Source organism: Camelus ferus, chromosome 9, assembly GCF_009834535.1.
Source record: "Camelus ferus isolate YT-003-E chromosome 9, BCGSAC_Cfer_1.0, whole genome shotgun sequence".
NCBI lineage: Eukaryota > Metazoa > Chordata > Mammalia > Artiodactyla > Camelidae > Camelus > Camelus ferus.
This window is the reverse complement of record NC_045704.1, coordinates 11,493,619-11,516,638: the sequence shown is the minus strand read 5'-3', so window position 1 is coordinate 11,516,638 and position 23,020 is coordinate 11,493,619. Positions and strand designations below refer to the sequence as shown.

The 23,020-nt window shown below is 42.1% G+C and overlaps 1 protein-coding gene across 1 annotated transcript; it reads left to right on the top strand.

Moving 5' to 3' along the window:
- The first annotated feature begins 1,728 nt into the window (after nucleotides 1-1,728).
- LOC102507694 (zinc finger protein 613) lies at nucleotides 1,729-17,997 on the top strand. The gene is given in 7 exon segments (XM_014557908.2): nucleotides 1,729-1,886; nucleotides 2,334-2,455; nucleotides 7,447-7,648; nucleotides 10,155-10,281; nucleotides 10,552-10,644; nucleotides 13,830-15,202; nucleotides 15,205-17,997. Coding segments are annotated over 5 exon segments (1,779 nt in total). The 5' UTR covers nucleotides 1,729-1,886; nucleotides 2,334-2,455; nucleotides 7,447-7,633; the 3' UTR covers nucleotides 15,376-17,997.
- Nucleotides 17,998-23,020: the final 5,023 nt, after the last annotated feature.

Here is a 23,020-nt window from a genome sequence, read left to right as displayed (position 1 = left end):
AAGGCTCCAGTCCCACAATACTGCTTCTGACTTCAGATAACAATTTCAAGAAGGTGCTTTCTGTATTTCTGACTGATTGGCTCTAAATCAGGGATTTCCATGACCTTCTCAGATTTGATAATTTGCTAGACTGTCTCACACAACTTGGGAAAACAGTTTACTTCCTGCGTTACCAGTTTATTATAAAAGGATAAATTCAGGAACAGCTAAATGGAAAACATGCATAGGGCAAGTTATGGGAGAAGGGGAATGGAACTTCCATGCTCTCTCTCAGTGCCATCCCAACACCTCAGCGTTTTCAGCAGTCAGGAAGCTCTCCCAATCTCTTTGATTATGTTTTTTTATAGAGACTTCATTATGTAGGCATGATTGATTATATAATTTGCTATTAGTAATTAACTCAACCTCCAGCTCCTTTCCCCTCCCAGCAGGGTGAATTCCCTGGCAATCAGCCCCTATCCTGAGGGGTTTCCAAAGTCACCTCATTAATATGAACTCAGACGTGGTTGAAGCAGGCTTGTTACGAATAACAAAAGACACTTTCACCTTTATTAATCCTGAGTTGTTTCAGAAGGTGGGAACTAAATCCAAATATTTTAACAAAATATATTCCTATTACTTTAATCCCTTAAGACATTACAAGGGTTTTAGGCGCTCTGGCTAGGAGCCAGGATGAAGACCAAAATATGTATTTCTCGTTTCACAATATCACACTGCACCCTTTTACATTCCACGAGCAGTTTATGAGGTTTCCATTTCTTCCACATTCTCACCAACACCTGGATTATTTATCGTTTGCAGCTATTATGAATAAAGGTGCTATTAACATTCTTGTATAAGTCTTTGGACATATTTCAGAGTATTCTTGAATAAATATCTAGGAATGGAACTGCTGCCTCCGAGGATTCTCAGTTTTATTTTGTAATTCTTTTAAATTTAGGAGTTAGTTTCGTAAGGCTTTTTACCCTTTTAAAGATTTTGACATTTTAACATGTACATATTTATTGTTGACCTAAAACAATATAACAGCTTGGAGGTTGGATTCCCTCTTCCCATCGGCTCGTGACTACTCTCCACCCATTTACTGGGAGGTAACTATGTCCCACCCCCAAAGGTATGCCAGGTTTCTTGCAGTTGCGGGTTTTTTGTTTGTTTTTTTGACATCCTGTGACGGCATTATGGTGTCCGCTTTGCCATGAGTACTTCTCCAAGACTCCTCTCTGTCCTCAAAATCATCCTTTCATGTTCCACATTCAATCAGAAGCGTTCTCGGGATATCTCCTTTTTGGCTTACCCGTTTGCTCTTTTTTCCTCCCCTGGAAAGGCGTTTTTTGTTTCGTATTGTGTTTGTATGGACACCTTACTTCGAAGATGGCTGCGCCCACTGTGTCATTTCCCAAAGTGGACTACTTTTCTCCCCAGCCCGCTGAGGCGGATAGATGCTACCCGATGTTTGTCTTGCGTCAGCTCGAGTTTCTGAAAACCAGTTTGTGGCGCATGGTTTACGGTGCCGAGAAATGGGACGGTATTTCCGTGGCTTTTCACCGTTCGGAGCTTTCCCTGGCTGCTCGGGCCTTAACGGCCACTTCGCTTTCTGTACGTTAAGTCCTGAAAGATGGCGGCCCCGGAATCTGTGGCGAGTTGGACGCCGACATGTTACTTCCGTGAAAAGCCGGAAATAGGGGTGTCAGTGCTCCGTTCAAACGCCGCAGACCCTCAACGGCCGCCGTAGCCCAGCGCGGAGGCTGGGCGAGGGCGCTGCTAGAAGAGAGTTCACGGAAGTGCAGGTTCTGGGAGGTCGCCGTGGGGTCAGGAGAAAATCGAGTCCGCGTGTGGATCTCTGCGTGGAGCAGGATGAGAGGACCGAGGTGTCTGTGCGTGTCCGGGTAGGGTGGAGCCGTGGGGTGCCCAGGGGAGAGGAACCATGTGGGAGTCTGTGACTGGGGTATCTGTGGTTGGGGTGCCGTTGGAGTCAGTCGCGAAGGATACTGGTTGTCAGTGATAAAGGCCAGGCGAGGTACGCGATCGAAAGAACGTGGTCAGAGGTTGGTGTTTGTCTGCAGGGCTTAGTGATTGAGGCCTGCGGAAAGAAGTGATTTGTGTCAGCATAAGCGGCGTCTGCTGTGGATTCGGGATTTAACGGGCGGCTCACTGACAGAAGCTGGGGACTCCTGGCCAGCGAGCCCGGGTTTCTCGTCCAGGTTTTGGGATTATTCCTAATGGGTGTGACCAGTGTTTCGGGGGGTGATCCAGGTATCTGTCGTTCAGAGGTTTGGGACGGCTGAATCTGGCTGGTGGGTGGGCTGACGTTCAAACGTTCCTTTCCCCGGCAGTTCCTCAAGTCCAAGCTCCTCTCCTACGCCTTGTTTGCAAATCTACTTTGGATTTCGACATCTCTTTTCGATCCTGTAGAAATGAAAGCTTTGGAGATCTAAAATGAAACACATCTAAATAGGTAAGGCTTCTACTGAAAAGGACGATTTTGCCCTTCCTGCAGGTTTACTCTGTGTGGGTGTGTGCGTGTGTGGATGTGTGCGGGCGCGCACACACTTGTAAATATTTTCTTTCAGTTGTTCTAACCCAAGTAAAATAACGTCTCTTTTACCCCAATTTTGTTCTTCAGTGATAACGTTCATCTGTTTCCTTTATCGTCTTCATTTTTCTATGCTTGATTTTCACAATTCCAGTATACTGACGAAATATTGATATAATTTGCCTCATCGTTTAATTTTATATTATAAATATTCATAACACACATATAAAATTCTTTCTTTGTGAATTGTCTTGTAAATATTTCTGTTAACAGTATACCAAGAGGCAAACCTATGCCCTTAATGATCGGAATCACTCAATATGTACATTCATTTCTATAGAATTTAAAAGCTTAAATATTCAGTTATCCCTTTTGAGAACAGTTTATGAATCTGCATTTACCAAAGGGAGAGGTTCCCTGTACCTCATCTTCACTTTGATTTTTAATTTTTTTACCATTATGAATGGTGTCTTTTTACTTTTGACCTTTTTATTCACTCTTAATTTACTATTACATAGAAGACCAATTACATTGAGAATATTTGTTTTGCTCACTCCACCAGTTTCATTATTACAAGCTTCTCCACCCCCCCCCCCATGATTTTATCATGAACAGTTTCAAACATAGCAAGGTTTAAAGAATTATACATTTGAAGTCCTGTATTTTATCATCATGATTTTATTATGTTTCCTTTATCATTTATCTATCCATAGATCACTCCTCTACTCATCATTAATCCACTTTTTCACATTTTTCTAGTGTATTTCAGTGTAAGTTGCAGACATTTACAAATTTCACCGTAAGTATTTTAGTGAGCATGTGATTAGAGTTCTACTCGTAGCGTTTTTCTAATAACAGCTTTTTTATTCACGTACCGTACAGTTCATCCACTTAAAGCATGTAATTCAGTGGTTTTTAGTATATCACAATTATGTGCAACCATCAGTGCAGTCAATTTTAGAACATTTTCATCACCTCTAAATGAAACCCCGTATCTTTAGCTACCACCCCTTATCCATCCATTCCCCCCTCTAAGCGACCACTAATCTACTATCTCTGTCTGTAGATTTGCCCGTCCTGGACGTTTCATATAAATACCGTCATATAACATGCAGCCTTTTATTATTTTATTTTAGGGGGGTGGTAATTTGGTTTATTAATTATTATTATTGTTGTTGTTATTTTTAACGAAGGTACTGGGGATTGAACCCAGGACTTCATGCACGCTAAGCACCTGCTCTGCCACTGATAATATGCAGTCTTTTGTGACTTGACTTCTTTCACTTGGCATAACGTTTTCAAGGTTTAGCCAGGTAGTAGCAGGCACGAGTCCTTCATTCCTTTTTATACCTGAATAATATTCCGTTGTGTAGATACAGCACATGTTGTTTATCCTTTCACAGCTGATAGATATTTGGGTTGTTTCCACATTTTCACTATTATGAATACTGCTGCCGTAAGCATTTGAACAAGCTTTTGTGTGGACATGCTTTTACTTCTCTTGGATATAAATCTAGAGTGGACTTGCAGGATCATATGGTAAATACGTTTAACCGTTTGAGGAATTAGCACACTGTTTTCCCAAGTGGCTGCACCATTTTGCATTCTGACCAGCAGCGTCTGAGGGTTCTGGTTCTTCCACGTACTCACCAACACTTGTTATTTCTTATTTTTCTTATAGCCATCCCAGTGGGTGTGAAGTGGTATCTCGGTTGTTTTTATTTTATTTTCTCTGAAGACTAATAATGTTGAGCATCTTTTCATGTGCTTGTACTGTACATAACTTTGAAGTATGTGTCTTTTCACTGAATATAGATTGTTAGTATTTTTAATTGCTGCATAGTATTTCACTGGATATGTGTATTTTTACTTATTCAATTAATCCTCTGTTAGTAGACCTCAATAATACTTTTACATCAACTTTGCGTGTGTGTGCCATTATTTTGCAAAAATGCCTAGAAGTAGATTTTTTGATTCTGGTAATCTCTATTGAAAGTATTCAATACGTGTTAAGCTATTCCCCCAAAATACTCAGTCATGTAACACTGCTATAAGAGGTGTTTTGGACTGCTGTCAATTATATAAATTCTGTAATCAGCCATCTGACTAAAAACTTCTCATTATTATTACTTTTTAGGGTTTTTTTAGGGGGGGGATTAGGTATATATGTATGTATGTATGTATGTATGTATTTATTTAAACAGAATTACTGGAGATCGAACCCAGGGCCTTGTGCATGCTAAGCACCTGCTCTACCACTGAATTATCTCCTCCCCACTAAAAGCTTATTTTTTTATATGTATGTTCTCTGGAATCTCTGAAACTCTGACTCTTGCATAATCATATTGGGGAACTTCTTATAAATTGTTTCCTTTTCTCTGATATGGATTATCCTTACTTGACTCTTTATCAAACTAACCAAGTAGCATTTCCAGAATACTTATAAATAATGGTGGTAATATCATTCATCGTTGTCTTGTTCTTTCCTTTAGAGAAACTACTTATGTTGTTGCACTGAGCATATAGAGGATGTATTTGATTTTTTTTCTTCTTTGAGATGAAATTCACAAAAGAAAATCAACCGTTTTAAAGCCAACAATTCAACGGCTTTTAGTATATTCATAAAGTTGTGCAACCAGCACGTCTATCTAGTTCCAGAACATTTTTATCACCCCGAAAGGAAATCCTGTGAAAACAGTCATTCCTCATGTTCTCATTCCCCTGATCCTGGCAGCCATCAATCTCCATGGATTTACCTATTCTGGGTATTTCATATAAATGGAGTCATACAGAATATGACTTTTATGTCTGCCTTCTTTCACTTAATATAATATTCTTGTGGTTGTGTGTTGTGTCTTCTCTGTAGCCTTCACTTCCTGCTTGCACTAAAAGTAGAGATCAGCCAGAGGGAAAGCTTCAGGTCTTACCTGGTCTTTCTGAGCAGGTGTTCTGCCCTGTGTATGTACGTGGCTTTATAAACTCCCTAGTATCCACTTTTTTTTTTTTCAAGTTCTTTTTAAAACCTTTTTTCTTAATTTTTTTTTATTTTGTTGGGGGAGGTAATTAGATTTATGTATTTAATTAATTAATTAATTTTAAATTGAAGTATAGTCAGTTACAATGTGTCCCTTTCTGGTGTACAGCATAATGTCCCAGTCATGCATCTATATGCATATATTCATTTTCATATTCTCTTTAATTAAAAGTTATTACAAGATATTGAATTTAGTTCTCTGTGCTATACAGAAGAAATTTGTCTTTTTATCTATTTTTATATATAGGGGTTAACATTTGCAGGTCTTAAACTCCCAAATTTAACCCCGCCCACCCCCCTCCCCTGGTAAGCATAATGTTTTATATTTTAATGGAGGTTCTCGGGTATGAACCCAGGACCTCGTGCATGCTAGGCATGTGCTATACCCTCCCCATCACTGTTGCTTTTGAATGGCTTAATTTCATAAAGAAACTCTCTTTCCAGCTTTTTAAAAAATATTTTTCTAAATTTTATTTATTTTTAAAATACGTTTTATTGTTTTGTTTATTTTTAAAGAAAGCTTTGGGGGGTAATTATGTTTGTTTATTGTTTACCAGAGGTACCAGGGATTGAACCCAGGACATTGCACATGCTAAGCGTGCACTCTACCACTGAGCCATACCCTCCTCTCTGCTTCCCAGCTTTTCCTCCCAATGTTTCAGCTGTGCCTCCACAGTATCTTTCACTCCAGGCAGCTGCACAATGTTTTTGAGAAATGCCCTCTGCTTCTCCACCCTAAGAGAGTTGCAAATGAGATGAAACAGGGTCGGGCACGTTGCATCAGCCCTTCATGTAGACCCCAGACAGAACAGAACAAAATAGAACAGACACACGCAATTCTTTGGCTAGTAAAGTCTACTCTGCTCCCGCCAGGACCAGGAACCGGGGTCCCACCCTGGGGATGCTGCCTGCCCCCTTCAAGACCACCACCATACTGGGGAGGTGGAGAAGCAAGAGCAAAGAAAACTGACACAGAGCTTGCCTACGATTTTTCAGTTGCCTTTATCTTGATTCAGTGTTAACTCTGTTGCGGTAAAGCTTTGACGGTTTCTCAGAGTTCTGACAGTTCTTGTCTTGTTTTTTATCCTGTTTTTACTTGGTTTTTTGATGTTTCTTTGGCAGGACAGGCCCTTGGTGCTGTCTATGCTGCCATTTCCACTCACTGGGATTTTCTTCCAATGATGTACATGATTTTTGGGGGGGGGTCACTGATGCTTTTTTAAAGAAATAAACTGATGCAGAGGCAACTTAAGTCATATCTTCTAGTCCATCCTGCTTTCCTGCCCCAGAAATTATGGGTTTGTTTGTCTGTTTGTTTATCTTTGGGGGGGGAGGGGGAGGTAACTAGGCTTGTTTATTTCTTAGCTTTCTGGAACTCATTTCTATCATGTGTGTTTTTGTGCTTTCACTAAATGTGTATATATCCACAAATAATAACCTTGTTTTCTATGCTTTACTTTTTTTCTCTTGGTTTGCCTTTGTTTGCTTCTTTCACATAATGATGATTAGTGAAGATGGTTCAAAGGCTTTTGAGCAGGTACATGGGCACTCATGGTTTTCAAGCAGTAGATTTCAAGGTCCTCACTTTTTAGATATTCTCTTTCCCAAAACTGGTCTGTGATCATTCCCCTGCTGCGGGGACATCGGGTTGTGCTGGTTCTCGCTTCCCATCCCCCCTTTCATAGTCACCCCACTTCCACGTCACAGAAGGAAGAAATACAACCCCCAAGTTCACAATCTTATGTTTTATTGCTCCAGAGTATAATGGCCCCTGGGGCATCAGAGAAAGGGACAGATGGCCATGAAATCAGGTGAGTGACAGTGGCGGTGACATCTGGGTCCAGAGGAGATGTACACTCAAAGTGAAATTACTTTTCAGCCTGCAGGTCCTGGCTCCCTGAGCAAGATACATCAGATGACGTGAGAAAGTTCCAGGACTCGGATATCATCATTAGTGGGAGCACCATTGACCAGAGACTAAGATTTCTAACCAGAAGTTTAGGGCAGTTTAAGAAGAGACCCAAGAGACATCTTCATCTTTGGCCATTGCCCAAAAACAGAAGAAGATGATCAAGGACCAGGTGACTTTTGCTTTGTTCTAGTCCTTCATTCTGTGATTGATTTCTGTAAGACTTTCAAAGACCATTGAATTAAGTAGAAATTAAGAAACTGGTAAATTAAGATTTGCGCAGAAATAAATTTAGATCTAACTTCAACATCACTGCAAAGTAGCACAGGGAATAGATTGTTCATGGGATCTACACTAAATGACTCATGGTGGGACATCATGTGGTGGGGGAGGGTAAAGCTCAGTGGTAGAGTGCGTGCTTAGCATGCACGAGGTCCTGGGTTCAATCCCCAGTACCTCCATTAAATGAATAAATAAACCCAATTACTTCCCCTGAAAGAAAGAAACAAACAAACAAGAAAGGGGCATCATGTGTGACTGGAGCATCCTGTGGGTTATGTCTGCCGTCATCTTCTGTCTAGTATCTGACAGCCCTCATGGCCAGGGCATCCTGGTGATCACAGAAGGCAGACCTGTTCCTCAGGGGAGGTCACTGTTGCCTGGCACTACACTCAGGCCTGAGGACTTTTTTTCTTTTTTTAATATATACATTTGTGGGGGGGTTGTTTTTTGTTTTTTCTCCTTGGGTGGGAGTAATTAGGTTTATATATGTACATATTTATTTATTTATTTTGTACTGGAGATTGAACCCAGGATCTTGTGCATGCTAAGCACATGCTTCACTGCTGAACTGTCCCCTTTCCCCACATCCTTTTTTTTTTTTTAATTTTTAAATTGATTTAATTAAATTTTTTTTTTTTTTACAAGGGAAGGTAGTTAGGTTTATTTATTTACTTTAATGGCGGTTCTGGGGACTGAACGCAGGCCCTCGTAATGCTGAGCATGTGCTCTACCACTGAGCTCTACCCTCCCCTTCTCAAGACTTTTTAAAACGGTTCTTCCTAGAGATAGTATGATAAACAGTGACCTTAACTCTAGCCCTCTCACAAATGCAAAAGCTGGTTCCTCAGAGACCCCTTTGGGACTAGATGAGGAAAACTCAGCAGGCACAGTTCTTTACGCCCCGTGGACCCAGCTTTGCAGCGTGCTGTCTGGGTCATCTAGGGATAAAATGCAGGTGATGTAAGAAAATGGAAAGATTGCATGACTTTCAGAGGTCCTTTATGAACAGGGGACTGAACTGGTGTTTGAGTACAGATTTGGAAGGAGAGAGCTGCAGGTACCATCTGATAACGTTGTTGGGATCCCGAGGGCTTGCTTTAGAATTTCCCGCTGTCCAAGGTAGTCCACTCTCCTTCCCTGTGTTCAAAGCCAAGTCCTACTGCCTCATCTTGTATGACCTTTCAAAGATGTAATAATACAAATGGGCATGAGTCCATTTTAAAAACGCCATTGATTACAAAACACATAGAGTGAAAAAGTAAGCTTCCTCATCTCCTGGTGTTGCTTAACAAGCAGGCAGGAGCGTGTACTTCCTGTCCCTGTGCCGTGTGTGTACCTGTGTCTATACAGATGTTCGCAGGTGGATCTAGCTCAGGTCTTAGGTCTTTGGATATTGCCTTCCCTTTACCGTAATTATGCGTTGGGAATCGGAATTGGGGAAGGTTAGATCTCACTGTAGCCTCTTTATTTATATTATTACTTTATATATTCCATCGTTTTGTCCTTTGCTGCATTTTGAGTAATACCTTCAGATCTACCTTCCAGTTTATTATCTCTGCAGTGTATCTGATACGCTGTGAACCTGACTAGTAACATAAGTATAAGTAATGTACATACATGTGTATGTATTTGTGTGTTTTGTGAAGGATGCTGTTTATTTTCTTAGTTTGCATAATGTTCTTTAATAATCTCTGGTTCTTTGGACATGCTTTATTTTTAATTTTTATATTTAAAGCTTTTTTTGGTGGGGTGTGGGGAGGGGAGTAATTGGGTTTATTTATTTATTTTCAGTGGAAGCACTGGGGATTGAACCCAGGACCTCATGCATGCTAAGCATGTGTTCTCCCACTGAGCTGTTTCCCTCCCCCCAGACATGTTTTAGAAAGATGTTTTTATTTTTCCTAACCTATAAAACATACTTATTTAATATGTAGTACCTTGTAATTATAGCCTGGGGTTTCTTCATGGTTGACTCTGATAATGGTTATGAATTTCATGCTCCATGTAGGAATGTGTTTTATTTCTTCTGATGTCACTAGAATATATTTAATACCTGGCAAATAGGTAGTTGCTTCAAAAAAATAAATATACAGCAAATGCTTCAAATATTTATTACAGATGCTTCTAGTTTAGCAAGAGGATTTAATGACTACTTATTACAGAAACTTCTGATTGGTTGAATGATGGTCGACTGCACAGTTACAAAATATTTTCTTGACATAGATTTGAAGATGGGTAGATTTTGCTTCTAGACAACATAGTTTAAAAAAACTGTTGAACCACCTGTGTATATAGATGTAGCCTAAATGGTGAAAAGGTGCAGAGCAACTTCCTACACATTCCTTCCTCTTCGATAGCTAGAGAAACACTCAATTAAACAGACTGTGTTGTTACAGGGATCGCTGACCCTAGAGGATGTGGCCGTGGACTTCACGTGGGAGGAATGGCAGCTCCTGGCACCTGCCCAGAAGGCCCTGTACCGGGACGTGATGCTGGAGAACTACAGCCACCTGGTGTCCGTGGGTGAGGACCGCTCCCGGTTACTCAGAGGGTCCCCAGTCAGTGGCCTTTCCTTTCTCAGCTTCTGAGAGCTCTTTAGCATCTGTGATGCTCTGAAGTGACCTGTGAGTCTCAGTTCCCTCTCTGGTCCCAGACTACAGAGTGTGATGTGCCCTCTCCTGGGAGAAAAGCCTTTCCTTTGCTGACTTGCAAATTGCATCGTTCCTAGAATATAACCTTCTCCCACGCTGGCCAGTTCACGGTCCTGTCTCTTCTGTCGTTTCCTATAAACAGGATATCAGGCCAGCAAGACAGATGTGCTCTCCATGTTGGGACGAGGAGAACTCTGGACGGTAGAAGATGAAATCTGTGGTCAGATTTGTCCAGGTGGGTGAGAGAGAGCTGGCGAGGGGGCAGCCGGGGGAACCACTTTGTAGTCTTTCAGAGATGTCACAGTGTGAGGGTCTGAGGACAGACAGACACTCCATGAATCTCACAGAAGACCTCTTTTTTCTTTTAGGTTTGTAGAGGAATATTTCTTGGTAGTTGACCTCTTTATTTCACCCAGGTCTTGATTTTTTATTTTTCCCTCTAGGTTTCTTAGAATTCTCAAATCTTACCATCTTTCTTCCCCTACCATTGTATTACTACCTGTTTTTTGTTTGTTTGTTTGTTTCTTTTTCCAGTGGAGGGACTGGGGAGTGAACCCAGGACCTCATGCATGCTAAGCACGCGCTCTACCACTGAGCTGTACCCTCCCCTCCCCCTTTACTACCTGTTCCTTCTCCTTTTCTTGCTATGAAGTTCACCTTCCATGCCCCTCTCTCGAGAGATGTTTGATTTTAACACTGTCTTCTGGCTCCTGAACCTTTTTGTTCCTTTGGGTAGCGTGGATTTCACTTCCTAACTTCCATCCCACCTTTGATGGGGGGTTAGGAGTTTTGTTTTTGTTTTCAATTTTTTAACGAAGTGTAGTTGATTCACAATGTTAGTTCCAGGCATACAGCAAAGCAATTCAGTTATACATATACATGTATATATTTTTTCTTTTCAGGTTCTTTTTCATTATAGGTTATTACAAGAAATTAAATATAATTTCCTGTGCTCTACAGTAGGTCCTTGTTGTTTATCTATTTTATATATAGTAATGTATGTCTGTTAATCCCCAACCCCCAATTTATCCCTCCCTGCCCTTTCCTCTTTGGTAACCATAGTTTGTTTTCTATGTCCATGAGTCTGTTTTCGGTTTGAAATTAGAATTTGTATCTTTTTTTTTTTAGATTCCACATATAAGTGATATCATACAATATTTGTCTTTGTCTTTGTCTAACTTCACTCAATATGATCATCTCTAAGTCCATCCATGTTACTGCAATTCTTACTACTTCTTAAAATTTCTCATTCTCTGTTCCCAGCCCAAACCACATTAAACCATATGCTTGCTTTGGTTTAACTTCTTTGTATGATCATTCGTTCTGATCATTATAATACTGTTAAATCCCCAAGGGGATTAGGATTTCAGTGTATGAATTCTGGGGGGAGGATAGACATTCAGTCTACGGCACCTTCTGTTATTCACATCGTATATCCTGGCTCTGCTGGAAGAGCCTCGGTCCTCCTCTTGGGTCTGTCCTTGGCCCTCACACCACTACCACACTCACAACTGACTCCAGATGTGTGGGAGTTTTCCCCCACAACAAGCAATTCTCTGCCACACCAGCTGGCTGTCCTACAGTTTAACTCAATTCTGACACTGTCTGCCTGGAGAAACATCAGACCCCCCAGGTTAAGGGCTCAGTCCCACAGGGCTGCCCCCACCTCCACTTCAGATGCCAAACACGAGTCCAGGTTGTTGCCTGTGCTTCTGACCAACTGGGCATAGATCGGAGGTTTTCAAGGCTCCCTGCTCAGGTTCCATTAATTTGCTAGAGTGGCCGCCAGAACTCAGAGAAACATTTTGCTTATTAGATCACCAGCTTATTATAAAAGGGTGTCACTCAGGAACAGCCTGATGGAAGAGACGCCCAGGGCGAGGTGTGCAGACAGGGGCTCGGAGCTTCCGTGCCTCTCCTGGTGCCCCCACCCCCACACCTCCGTGTGTTCAGCCACCCGGAAGCTCTCTGAACCCCCTACTTTTGTCATTTTTATGGCGGCTTCATCACCATAGGCACCACTGATCATGAACTTCATTTCCAGCCCTTCCCTCTTCCTGGAGAGCGGGGGCTGGGGCTGAAAGTTCCAAGCTGCTCTTTTTTTTTTAAATTTTTATTTCTGAAGTTACTATCTCCAGTTCTCTTTATTCAAAGTCTTTTGTTTGAGTTTTTTTTTGGTGGTGGGGTAATTAGGTTTTTAAAATTTATTTAATGGAGGTACTGGGGACTGAACCCAGGACCTTGTGCATGCTGGGCACGTGCTCTACCACTGAGCTACACCCTCCCTGCCTTATATTTATATACAGATGATTCCCACATTGTTATCTCCAGTTCTGACCTTTCTAAAGATCTTTCTATCCAGTTGAAATCTTCACATACCTGAAACCCACCTGAAGGTTGATGTGCTTGGAAATGCACCCTGATTTTCCCGCATGGTGACCCTCAGTAATAGTCCCCCATCACATCCGAAACCCCTCCTCACCCATCCAGCAGCCGAGCTCAGAGAATTAGGAATAATTCCTGGTTCCTCACTTATCGTAGAAACCACGACAGAGCCTTGTCTTTTCTGTGTCTAGACTATATCCCGATTTCCCCCACTTTGCTCGCCATTGCTCCCTCAAACCGCTTGTCACAATTTGTGTCTGCCTTCTTTATCATTGCTTTCATGTTCAGTTTTTCCCTGACTGGACTTTAAACACATATTTATATGTTTCTCTATCCTCATCACCAGTACATTGCTTGGTACATAGCCATAATTTAATTTAATAAGGATTTGTGGCTGTGTGAATGTGTCCTACATCATTTTGAAACAGATACCCCTCTCTCTTCTGTGGTCTAGTGCTAATTATAATTGATTTTTTTTAATTGAAGTGTGATCAGTTTACAATGTTATGTTAATTTCTGATGTACAGCGTAATATTTTAGTCTTCCGTATACACATATATTCCTTTTCATATTCTTTTTCATTATAGGTTATTACAAGATACTGAATATAGTTCCCTGTGCTCTTCAGTAGAAACTTGTTCTTTATGTGTTTTATAGAGAGTAGTTAGTATCTGCAAACCTCAAACCGCCAGTTTATCCCTTCCCACCCCTTTCCCCTCTGGTGACCGTAAGTTTGGTAACTTGGTTTTATTTTACTATCTCAGCATAATCTGTAAGGCCACAATGACAAAGCATTGCTCATTTTGAATGCTCTAACCCTGTGTATGCCCTGACTATTTTTACCTTGTATTTCCTTTGTTTATGTTATTGTGTTTTACCTTGTCCAAGTGAAAACAAGGATATATTTATGTGGAACTTTTTAAAACTGAGGTCATGGTGTTGTCCATGAAGAGCCAGCTTACACAAAGGCATTTGTTAAATAGTTTCACTCTGTATCAAGCTCATGGGAAGATTCATTCTTCTCTTCTTTCCTAGAAATGAGGAAAGGTGACTGTCATCTCCAGGAGCACCTGCAAAATCAAAGATGTCCAAGGGGAATGGAACGATGTCACAAACAAAATGCACTTGGCAACATCGTTCACTGGAGCAAAAATAACTTTCCTTTAAGGCAAAATCATGATGTATTTGACTTACATGGGAAAACACTGAAATCAGATTTAAGTGTGGTCAACCAGAACAGAAGCTGTGAAGTCAGGAACCCTGTGGAGGTTAATGGAGATATGAAGTCCTTCCTCCATGCAAAGCATGAACAATTCCATCCTGAAATTAAATCTCCTGAAGGTGGACGTTCTGTGAAGACAAATTCACAATGTATTAGGCACCTAGGAACTCCAAAAATCAGTAAAGCCCACGTATGCACTGAATGTGGGAAAGCCTTCGTCAAGAAGTCCCGCCTCACCTATCATCAGAGAGTTCACACAGGAGAGAAACCTCACGGGTGCAGTGTATGTGGGAAAGCCTTCTCCAGGAAGTCCAGGCTCACTGAACATCAGAAGACTCATATCAGAGAGAAACAGTATGCATGCAGCGAGTGTGACAGAGCTTTCCCCAAGGTATCACGGCTACTTATCCATCAGAAGACTCATACAGGAGAGAAACCCTACGTATGCGATGAATGTGGGAAAGGCTTCATCAAGAAGTCTCGGCTTGTTAACCATCAGAGAGTTCATACAGGGGAGAAACCTCACGGGTGCAGCCTGTGCGACAAGGCCTTCTCCAGGAAGTCCAGGCTCGTCGAGCATCAGAGAACTCACACAGGAGAGAAACCCTACGAATGTACCGAATGTGATAAAGCCTTCCGCTGGAAATCACAGCTCAACTCGCACCAGAAAACTCATACAGGAGAGAAGTCTTATATATGCAGTGACTGTGGCAAAGGCTTCATCCAGAAGGGCAATTTCATCGTACATCAGCGAACTCACACAGGAGAGAGACCCTACGTATGCAGTGAATGTGGCAAAGGCTTCATCCAGAAGGGCAATCTCCTTATACATCAGCGAACTCACACTGGAGAGAAACCTTACGTATGCACTGAATGTGGGAAAGGCTTCAGCCAGAAAACGTGCCTTATCTCACATCAGAGATTTCACACTGGAAAGACTCCCTTTGTATGCACTGAATGTGGAAAATCCTGTTCACACAGGTCTGGTCTCATTCACCATCGGAGAATTCACACAGGCGAGAAGCCCTACACGTGCAGCGACTGTGGGAAAGCCTTCAGGGACAAGTCATGCCTCAACAGACACCGAAGAACTCACACAGGAGAGAGACCCTATCGCTGCGCTGACTGTAGGAAAGCCTTCTCCCACTTGTCCTGCCTTGTTTATCACAAGAGGATGCTGCATGCGAGAGAGAAACGGGGAGCTTCAGTCAAGTTGGAGAATCCTTTCTCAAAGAGTCCCGGCTCATCACATTCGAGGGATATTGTACAGGGGGAAGCCGCTGTTACCGTGGTGACCCTGCAGGCGCCTTCCGTGGCAGCTCAGACTCCATCCCACATCAGTGGGTTCCTGGCAGATAGGCGCGTAGCCCTGGGGGGACAGCCAGGTGCCAGTTACACAGCATCCGCGGGTCATGTTTGCACAGAATAGAAACCTAATGAATGCGGTGAATGTGGCAGCACCTTCAGTGACCAGTTACATGATGTTTTATGTCACAAAAAACACACAGGGATAAACTGAAACAATCCAGCTGGAAACCCTTGAATAAAACCTCGCTCACTGTGTGCGGGTGAGTATATACCGAGACAAATATGAGCAGGGACTGGGAAAGCCTCTTGTGGAAAGACAGACCCTCTCAGAGCTTCATGGGTCACGTACCATCAATGAGGTCATAGTTGGTAGAAATATAATGACTGGAAAAGCCCTTCCCCAGAAAAAAGACTTCAGTAGGTATCAGAGTTCACACAGGAGAGAAACTGTCGGACACTTGAAGGCAGTACGTGTAGCAGGGTTGTCAGTGGCACGTTCTGCCTCGTCAGTTGGCAGAGGGAATAGTGGAGAAATGAAATTCTGGACTTACCAGCTGTGGAACATCTTCAGCAAAATATCAGAATGTGCACAAAGCGAATAAACCCTGTGAAAATGAAGAAAATTTTAGAGATGTCTCTAACCATTCTAACAACAGTACGTCAGGTAAAATACATAGTGTACATTTTAGGACAACAGACCTTGAAGCAACTCCTGGTTGGTATGTCAGCGGCTCCTTACTTGAAAGGAGGTTGGCTCTGGTGTACGTCGTTGGTTAAAGTTCTAATGCAGTGCACCCCCCTCTTTTGGGAGGAGGGGTGCATGAAATTCCTTTTCCCACCCAGGATCATTACGTGGCTAGCTCTGAGATTCCTTCAGTTCTAAATTTATTCAATTTATTATTTCAGACTCCCCAAATCCTTCAGAAGGAAATGGAATACATTCCATTCAGTAATGTAATAGAGCATGTTTGACAGAGCATGTTTGCATGCTTAACTTTATAAATCACACCTGGAGGCACACAGCTCAAAATTTGCAGACAACCTATCAGCCGAGCTCTTGCCCTAGGAGACAGTTTCCAGCCTGTGCACACACCACTCAGAACAACTTCAACAACTATTTCCTTTACCTGGTGCTGTTCTAGGACCTATAGATGATGACAGTGATGAACTTAACAGAAATTCCTTGCCACCTTTGAGCTGGCAATTTTTTAAAAGCTAGGTTTCAAGCCTGTAGCAGTTTTACCCTCCAGCAAAGATAATCAAAGGCTGTGTACACCTACATTCGTTGAAAAGGATGTATAATATAAAGAACAAAATACCCTGATAACTTCCTGTTCAAGGGACATATTGGATGGGAAACAGGAAAGAATTCACTTAATTTTACATAAAATAGGGTATGGATACTTATTTTTTAAATGTCCACATCTCATCACTTCACCTCGATGATAAATTCCTTGACTGTTTATAGATAATTGAATATTCCCCAGCACATGGAAAAATTGAGAATTCATTATATGTAGATTCGAAAATAAATGAAGGTGAGTGAGTGATGTAAGGGACTAATCAATCAAAATTATTTTTGTCAAAGAAGGAAAGAAGCTTCTGGAAAGAAATTCCAAGGATCACAATTACTCCAAGAAACATTTATTTTAAAAATAAGCCTGAACAGAGGCTCCTGCTGGAATGTGAAAGAGCAGAGCAGAGGAGGAGGAGGGTCCGTAGAATAAAACCAATCAATGGACGAAAATAACTTTCAAAATAGAGGATGGTACGCGAGGATGTGGGGAGGTGAGATCCCTTTGGATGTCTTGGAGGAAAAACGCTTAGATTTGTCCGCAGGCCCGTCACCTTGTAGAGCTGCCAGCATCTCAAAGATCTAAGCTCTGTAACCTGAGAAATTGAGACATGTGGTTTAGCCTCATCATTTTCATTGTCCTGGGAAGGGGGCCCTTGTCCTCTCTTCTATACTCAGGGTTTTTCTCTTGATCCAATAAAGATCTATCCAGTTTAAAAACAGTGAGTCCTGCTTATAAGGGAAAAAAATGTAGAAACTGACCATGGAGTGGCTGTCTCATAATTGAATTCCAAACTATGAGTTTGAGTCATTCACTACAGCAATATTCTTTTGAGCATCTGCACTGTGCTGGGCACTGTCCTAAACACAGGATACACCGGTGAACAAAACGTGCAAAGTATTGGCCTCTCACAGGATGGATTCAGGACAGATGCTCTTCAGCAAAGGATCAGAAGTGAATTCTTCAACTCAGACTGCAGATCCCCTCCACCTCTTGTCTTGTGAATCTGCACATCCTGTCGGGGCAGTCATGGCATCTTGAAATCATCACTCAGGCTTCCAGAATTGGCTGCCTGGAGCCCTGAGGACCAGGTGCTGAAGTCAGGTGTTGGCATCCCGGCTAAATAAAAACGTCAGTGGGTAACCTAATTAGGTAACTGACTCCTTCAAAACCAAGAGTTTTCAGATTAAAAAATTACCACCTCCAGATTCAGATCCCAGAGTCCCAGCAAAGTCTCGTTTTCCTCTGTCTGCTAGTACTCAGCATACCGCCTGACTCATAGAAATATTCTGCCGGCGCAGCTGGTCTAACATTGTTTTGTACGCCCATGCAGTTCAACAGGTCTAAATAAAATAAAATATATTTTAAATACAAAAAACAAATTAATGGGATAGATGGTTCCAGTTTGCCCTCTCAAAGAAGGCTGAACCAACGTATATATTCTACTGTTCCACCCCCTCGTATTCATAAAAACTATAGCTAACCGGGCTGGGGGAGGTATAGCTCAGTGGCAGAGTGCGTGCTTAGCACGCCCGAGGTCCTGGGATCAATCCCCAGTACCTCCATTTTTAAAAAACACACAACAACAGCTAGCAGTTATGAAGTGTGCTGGTTTCCAAACAGTAACTAGTATTTAGTTGTTTAGTGAGTACTCTGATGCTCTGCTTCCATCTTCATGCATTTTAGGGAAACATTTGTATACATTTGAATGCTCATTCCTTTCTCCTGAGTACAGGTGACCGCTGGCTGCAGTTGTACGTGTCCAGCCACAGAGCAGCGAGATCAGGGTTCGGGGAGGTGGTGGGTCACTCCCGTGTGGCTCACTGATGGAGAACTGGAGTTGGAGGTGTGCAGATTAGTTTGCTGGGGCTGCCATAACAAAGTGCCACAGACCTTTTTTTCCCCTCAATTCTGGAGGCTGGAAGTCTGAGACCAAGCCGTCAGCAGGGTTGGTTCCTTCTGTGGTCTCCGTGGCCTGTAGGTGGCTGCCTTCTCCCTGTGTCCTCACAGGGTCTTCCCTCTCTGTGTCCACGTTTCCTCTTCTGCTGAGGACAGCCCAGTTCTATTGGATTAAGGCCTACCCTAATGACTTCATTTTAACTCAGTTACCTCTTGGAAGACCCTATCTCCAAATCCAGTCCCTTTTTGAGACACTGGATGTTACGACTTTAACATGTGGATTTGGGGAGCACACAGTTAAGCAGGTAACAGTGGTATTTGCCAGTGAGCATCATGCAAGTTTGGAAGTGTATACTGCGCTAACGACGGAGCTGTCAGGTGAGTACAGGGCAGTGTCTTTCCCAGGTCTGATGACTAAGACAGGGTCATGTGGTCAGCACCTGGGGAGGCCCATGTGTATCTGTGGCTGAGGGGCTGGAGCTTTGGAAGCCCAGGATTCCAGGGCTGCTGGGCAGACAGCGAGCGTCACTTTCCCCTCAGTCCTTCAAGTAAGTCTGAGTCCCGCTTCAAGGGTCAGTGCACATACACACACGTGTCTTCTGCTAAAGCACTGGTCCCTTGGGGACAGTGATGAGACAACGGCCACTGTAGGTAAGAGGAGAGATTCCATTGTATGGAAAGTGCTTTAGGCTGAAGGAGGGTTTATAAAATAAATTGTAAAAGATGGAGCCATTAACATCTGGAGTTGCTGATCAAGCAAAATAACTAAGGGACAGATTTGTGATTTAATATTTTCTTCCCATTCATATCATACACTGTGTCTATATATGTGTGTGTGTATATATATATATATATGTATATATTTTTTTTAAATTCTATTTTCATGAAATAGTTTTTGACCACTCCAGAATACCCTAGTATCTCCCTTCTCTGAATTCTCGTTCTGCTCTGTGTCCAGGTCATTGAGACCCAGCCTTGCAAACACTGTGTCCGTCTATTTATGAAACATATTTTCAATGCAAGGTTTTTGTTGGAGAGTGTGTGCGTAATACATGAAGCAAGGCCTCCCACAGAGAGTCTGGTTGGATTCAGTTTTGTGCACCAGTCTGGGCTTATTGATATTTAAAGTTCTCTCGAGGATGCTGTGCTGGTAGCACACTTGGTGACTCACAGCTCCAACACTGAATTTCATGAGAAGCAAAGGAATATCCAGTAGCAAAGATTTCTGTGGTGAATATATGACAAATCTGTGCACACAGGTTTTGAACTCAAGGGTTTTTTTGAGGGGGATGGGGCTGGTAATTAGGTTTATTCATTTATTTAATTTTTAAAGTAAAAAAAATTTCTCCCCCAACGGAGGTACTGGCAGTTGAACCCAGGACCTCGTGCCTGCTAAGCACGCGCTCTACCACTGAGCTGCACCCTCAGCCAGAGAACACAAGGTGGTGTTGCTAGACCTGCAGCTTGTGTACAGCCACATGGCAAAGTGATTAGCAAGGTGGGATACTGTGAACATTTAGAAGAAACTTACTTAGCCACTTGGTTTTTGTGCACTGTATTTTTAACCAGTGTATCAGAAATAAGGAGCCTTATTAAAGATTCTCTCATACTGAGATCATCCAGTCAGCACTAAAGAGCCAGTCCACCCCTAAGCATTCCCTGTTCCCCTCTTCCCTGGACATCAGGAAGTTGATGATCATCTGCCAGGACCGTTGCATAAACCAAGATGGTTAAAGAGAATGGAAAAATGCAGTGAACATTTTGTTCATCCTGACCAACATTGTTTTCCTTTAAGATACAATCCTGGACAAACACTGCAATCCAATTTAAGTTTAGTCGATCAGAATAGAAGCTATGAAATAAAGAACCCTGTTGAATGTAATGGAGACGGGAAATCCTTTCTCCTGACAAAGCACGAGCAGACGCCACTAAAACTGCCTGAAATCAGAAACTCATCAGCACTAAGGCTCAAGTTGTTAAGCATCAGAGAGCTCACAAAGTTGAGAAATCCCATATATGCCGTCAACATAGGGAATCCGTCATCAGCAAGCCTCAGCTCACTAAACGTCAGAGAATTCACCTGGGAGAGAAACCCCATGGATGCAGTATGTGTGGGAAAGCACATAGCACCAAGTCAAGGCTCACTGAACACCAGAAAATTCAACAGCAGAGCAACCTTATGTAATACATGCTGAAGGTGGCAAAGCCTTTCTCATTGAATCAGTCTCATTTTACATCAGAAAACTCATCCTGGAGAGAACCCGTCTATATGTAATGACTGTGGAAATGGCTTCACCCAGCAGGTCAGTTTCACTGTATGTTGGTGAACTCATACTGAAGAGAAACCTCATGTCTGCAGAGAATGTGGACAGGGCCTCACCCAGAAGACAGGCCACACGTCACATCAGGGAGTTCATACAGGCAAGACTCCTTTTGGATTCTTTTTTTAAAGGGGGTGCTAATTAGGTTTATTTATTTATATTTATTTTTTAATGGAGGTACCAGGGACTGAACCCAGAGCCTCGTGCATGCTAAGCACGCACTCTACCACTGAGCTCTATGCTCCCCCAAGACTCCTTTTCTATGTAGTGACTGGAAAATCCCTGTTCTCAGAATAAATATCACAGAATTCACTGAGGAGAGAAACCTCATGACAGTAGTGAACATGGGAAAGGCTTCATCACAAAGCAAAGTCTTGCCTCATTAAGATAAACACAAGAGAGAAATGTGTAGATACAGCAAGGTGGAAAATCCTTCCACAGAGTCCTGGCTCTTAACATTCAAGCGAAACCCTGTAAACACCCAAAAAAATGATCTTGTTGATTTGGTGATCGTGCAAATGCCTTCTGTAACCCCTCAGACATCATGAAGTATCAGTAGGCTCCTAGCAGATAGGAACGGAGTCCTTTTGGAACAGCCCTTTGCAGGGGGTAAGGGGTATAGCTCAGTGGTAGAATCATGCTTGGTATGCATGAGGTCCTGGGTTCAACTCCCAGTGCCTCCTTTAAGGGAAAAGAATTTTAAAAAATTAAAATTAAAGAAAAACAGCCTTTTGCTAGATGTGCACCCTCAAGAGATAGCAGAGAATTCACACATGGGGGAAAAACCTTATAAACACAGCAAATGTGGTAGTGCTTTTTGATCAACTGTGTCACATTTTATATCTCAACCCATAGGAAAGAAACGCAATTACAGTCAATGTGGGAAAAGACTGAGCAAAAAAATTCTGGCTTATTACATAGCTAATAAGTGTATTAAGAAATCATATGGATGCAGACACAGGGAAAGCCTGGTAAATTCATCCTACATTAAATATGTGTGTTAATACAGAGACATAATCAGATGTTAACCCCAGGACCCATACACACCGGTTGCCTAATTTTGCCAGCTAAATCTGGAATGTTTGATATCATTTAAGTGAAGCAAAATACTGTGACTATTAAAAAAAGACGATTGGTATCTGGATGTTGCTAGAAATGAAAACTTTGATCAGAATTGTTTGGTGGGAAAAAGCAGTATTTGATTAGTGAGTTTGGGACATCTATATCTACGTCTATATACTATTGGTTCACTTCCCCAAGGACAGTGTGAAGGATTAATCGAGATCCGGTACTTTTAGTGTTAATTTTCAGGACTTTGTATTATGCATAGGCACCTGAGAAACAATAGCCTTATATTGAACCTGTTTGTTTGTTCAGTGAATACTTATCAAGCACCTCCTCTATACCTGGTACTGTTCTACCAGCTGAGTGAAGACGTGGTGAAAGGAACAGAAACGTCATTGCCCTCCTGAAATGAGCACTGAGTCAGCCCAGTTACTAGGTGGTACTTTCATGCTCCATCTGATGTACTCAGAGTATGTAAATTCTGCATTAGGAGAAATGGACACGGAGTAAGTGGATCAAGGTGTTTGTATTTAGAATGAGGTAGAGTTAGAAAAAAAATCCTAAAATAAAATTTTCCTCAAGGAGAGTATCATTTATCTGAAGGGGGGGGGGAGAGAGGAGGACTATTAACAGTGTGTAAGTAACGCAGGATACAAATGCTTTTTTCAAAAGATGTCCCTGTTTTATCTGCCTACCTCAGTCACTACTCTGACGTGCCTGTGTTCTCAAGATCCTGTGTTTCCCCAGGGTGAGTGAACATTCTAGCTCAGAGCTAGGGTGAAGGGTGTAAGAGATTATAACCTGTAGCAGGGCTAGAAACGGGTAGTAGGCCTATACACGGCTAGCAAAGACTTCTTGCTGACGTGATGAAGAGGCATAGAACCAGGAAAACCAGTTCTTTGAGGTCACTGTAGTTTTTGCACACTAATGTTCACTGAAGTTCCATTTGCAGTATTGAAAAAACTGGAAACAACCCAAAGCTCCACCAACTGGTGAATGATTGAATACATTTTCGAACATCCATGGAATATGAAGGAACGAAAAGGAATGAACTGTTGATGCTTTACAATGATGAATTTCAAAACAATTATACTACGTTAAAGAAGCCAGCACATA